This window comes from Leopardus geoffroyi, chromosome A1, assembly GCF_018350155.1.
Source record: "Leopardus geoffroyi isolate Oge1 chromosome A1, O.geoffroyi_Oge1_pat1.0, whole genome shotgun sequence".
Lineage (NCBI taxonomy): Eukaryota > Metazoa > Chordata > Mammalia > Carnivora > Felidae > Leopardus > Leopardus geoffroyi.
In genome coordinates, this window is record NC_059326.1 from 83,721,698 (window position 1) to 83,724,130 (window position 2,433).

Here is a 2,433-nt window from a genome sequence, read left to right on the forward strand (position 1 = left end):
TCTGGGTTTCATACTGGGTTTTGTTTGTTTGTTTACTCACTCCTGATTTTAGATTCCACATAAGAAAGAAATAAATAATACTTGTCTTTCTATCTGACTTCTATCACTTACCATAGTGGCTCAATCCATGTTGTAAAAAATGGCAGAAACCATCCACTATTATAGTGGCACACTATACACACACACACACAAACACACACTATTCCTTCCTTGCCCATTTGTATATTGATGCACACTTAAGCTGTTTCCATATATTGACTATTGTAATTTAATGCTGCAATATATGAGTGAATATTAAAATATACAATGGAATATTACTCAGCCACCAAAATGAATGCAATCTTGACATTTATAACGACATAGATGGAGCTGGAGAGTATTACGCTAAGTGAAATAAGTCAGTCAGAGAAAGAGATATATCATATGATTTCATTCATATGTGGAATTTAAGAAACAAAACAAACAAAGGGGGAAAAGGAGAGGCAAACAAAGAAACAGTATCTTTACTATAGAAAACAAACATTTCTACTAGAGTGGAGGTGGGGGGGAGGAATGGGTGAAAAAATAGATGGAGACTAAGGAGTGAACTTGTGATAAGCACCAGTTGTTATATGAAAATGTTGAATATTATATTGTACAGATGAAACTGATATTACACTGTGTGCTAATTACCTGGAATTTAAATAAAAACTTTAAAAAAGTCATATGAAGATTTGGGTGTTGCATATAGCACTTTTGTTTTCTTTGGGGAAATGCATACCCAGTGGAATTATTGAGGTACTGATATTTTTGACCCATGGTTTCAAATTCTTAGATATTTAGTAAATTTGTTCAATTACAAATAATTTATAGTCTTAAAATTTACAAGTCCTTGGAACTTCCCATTATTAGCACACTGGGTTACTGTGTGTAAACATACACACGTGCACACACACACACACACACACAAAATCACTAAACATTTCTTTCTATTAACTCCACAGTTTTCCTTGTGATCCAGATGAAATTCAATGGATAACACCACTTGGGTGGTCAACCATACTGGACGATCAGATTTTGACCTAATAGGACTCTTCAGTCAATATAAGTACCCAGCTCTCCTTTGTGTGATCGTCTTTGTGGTTTTCCTGATGGCCCTGTCTGGAAATATCATCCTGATCCTTGTGATATACTGTGATGCTCACCTTCATAACCCTATGTACTTTTTTATCACCCAGTTGTCTTTCATGGATGTGATGTACATTTCTGTCACTGTGCCCAAGATGCTCATGGACCAGGTCTTGGGTGTAAATAAGATATCAGCCCCTGAATGCGGGATGCAGATGTTTCTCTATTTGACATTAGGAGGTTCAGAAGTTTTCCTTCTAGCTGCCATGGCCTATGACCGCTATGTGGCCATCTGTCATCCACTCCTTTATCCTATCCTAATGAACCATAGGGTGTGTCTCCTCTTGGTCTCTTCTTCATGGTTTCTGGGATCTTTGGATGGATTTACTCTCACACCTGTCACCATGACATTCCCCTTCTGTAGATCCCGGGAGATCCACCATTTCTTCTGTGAGGTTCCTGCTGTAATGAAGCTTTCCTGCTCAGACACTTCCCTCTATGAGACACTCATGTACTTATGTTGTGTTCTCATGCTCCTCATTCCTGTGACAGTCATTTCAAGCTCCTATTCTTTTATTCTCTTTACCATCCACAGGATGAACTCAGCAGAGGGACAGAAGAAGGCCTTTGCAACTTGTTCTTCCCACATGACTGTGGTCATCCTCTTCTATGGGGCTTCTGTCTATACCTACATGCTCCCCACCTCCTACCACACCCCTGAAAAGGACATGATTGTATCTTTCCTTTATACCATACTCACTCCTGTTCTAAACCCTTTAATTTATAGTCTTAGGAATAAGGATGTCACAAGGGCTCTAAAAAGAATGTTAAATGTGGGTACTCTCAGGAAAATATTAGGTAGGAAATGTTTGTACTAATGTTTTTTTTCTGTACTCTACATATTAAAATTTTAGGATCCCAAGCCAATATGAGAATGTTTCCTCATATTCTCATACCATGATGTGTAGTCACCCATTCATCCCTTTTGGAGGAATTGTTTCCTTATATCAGAAAATTCTTTATTTGAAATATTTATGCAATTGTATTATATCCATTTTACATTTTTATGAAACTTCCACTGTGATTCTGTTGAAGAATATTTATAGTCTTAAGAAATATATAATAAAATATTTAGAAACCAAGATCATAATGTGTGCAACAGATGAGAGAAAGAGAAAGCATAGAGACTGAGAGAGAGAGAGAGAGAGAGAGAGAGAGGAGAGAGGTGGAGAGAGAGAGATATGGAGTGAGAAGTGATAAATTAATTGGGATATAAAATTAATAGGAGAACGTAGGCAAAAGGTGTATGAGTGTTAATTGTACTAT

At 37.0% G+C, this 2,433-nt stretch overlaps 1 protein-coding gene across 1 annotated transcript; it reads left to right on the top strand.

Annotated features, from left to right (window-relative positions):
- The first annotated feature begins 1,010 nt into the window (after positions 1-1,010).
- On the top strand, positions 1,011-1,985 carry LOC123611189 (olfactory receptor 2T29-like). Its single transcript, XM_045502864.1, has one exon. The coding sequence runs from the start codon at positions 1,011-1,013 to the stop codon at positions 1,983-1,985; it is 975 nt and encodes a 324-aa protein (XP_045358820.1).
- Positions 1,986-2,433: the final 448 nt, after the last annotated feature.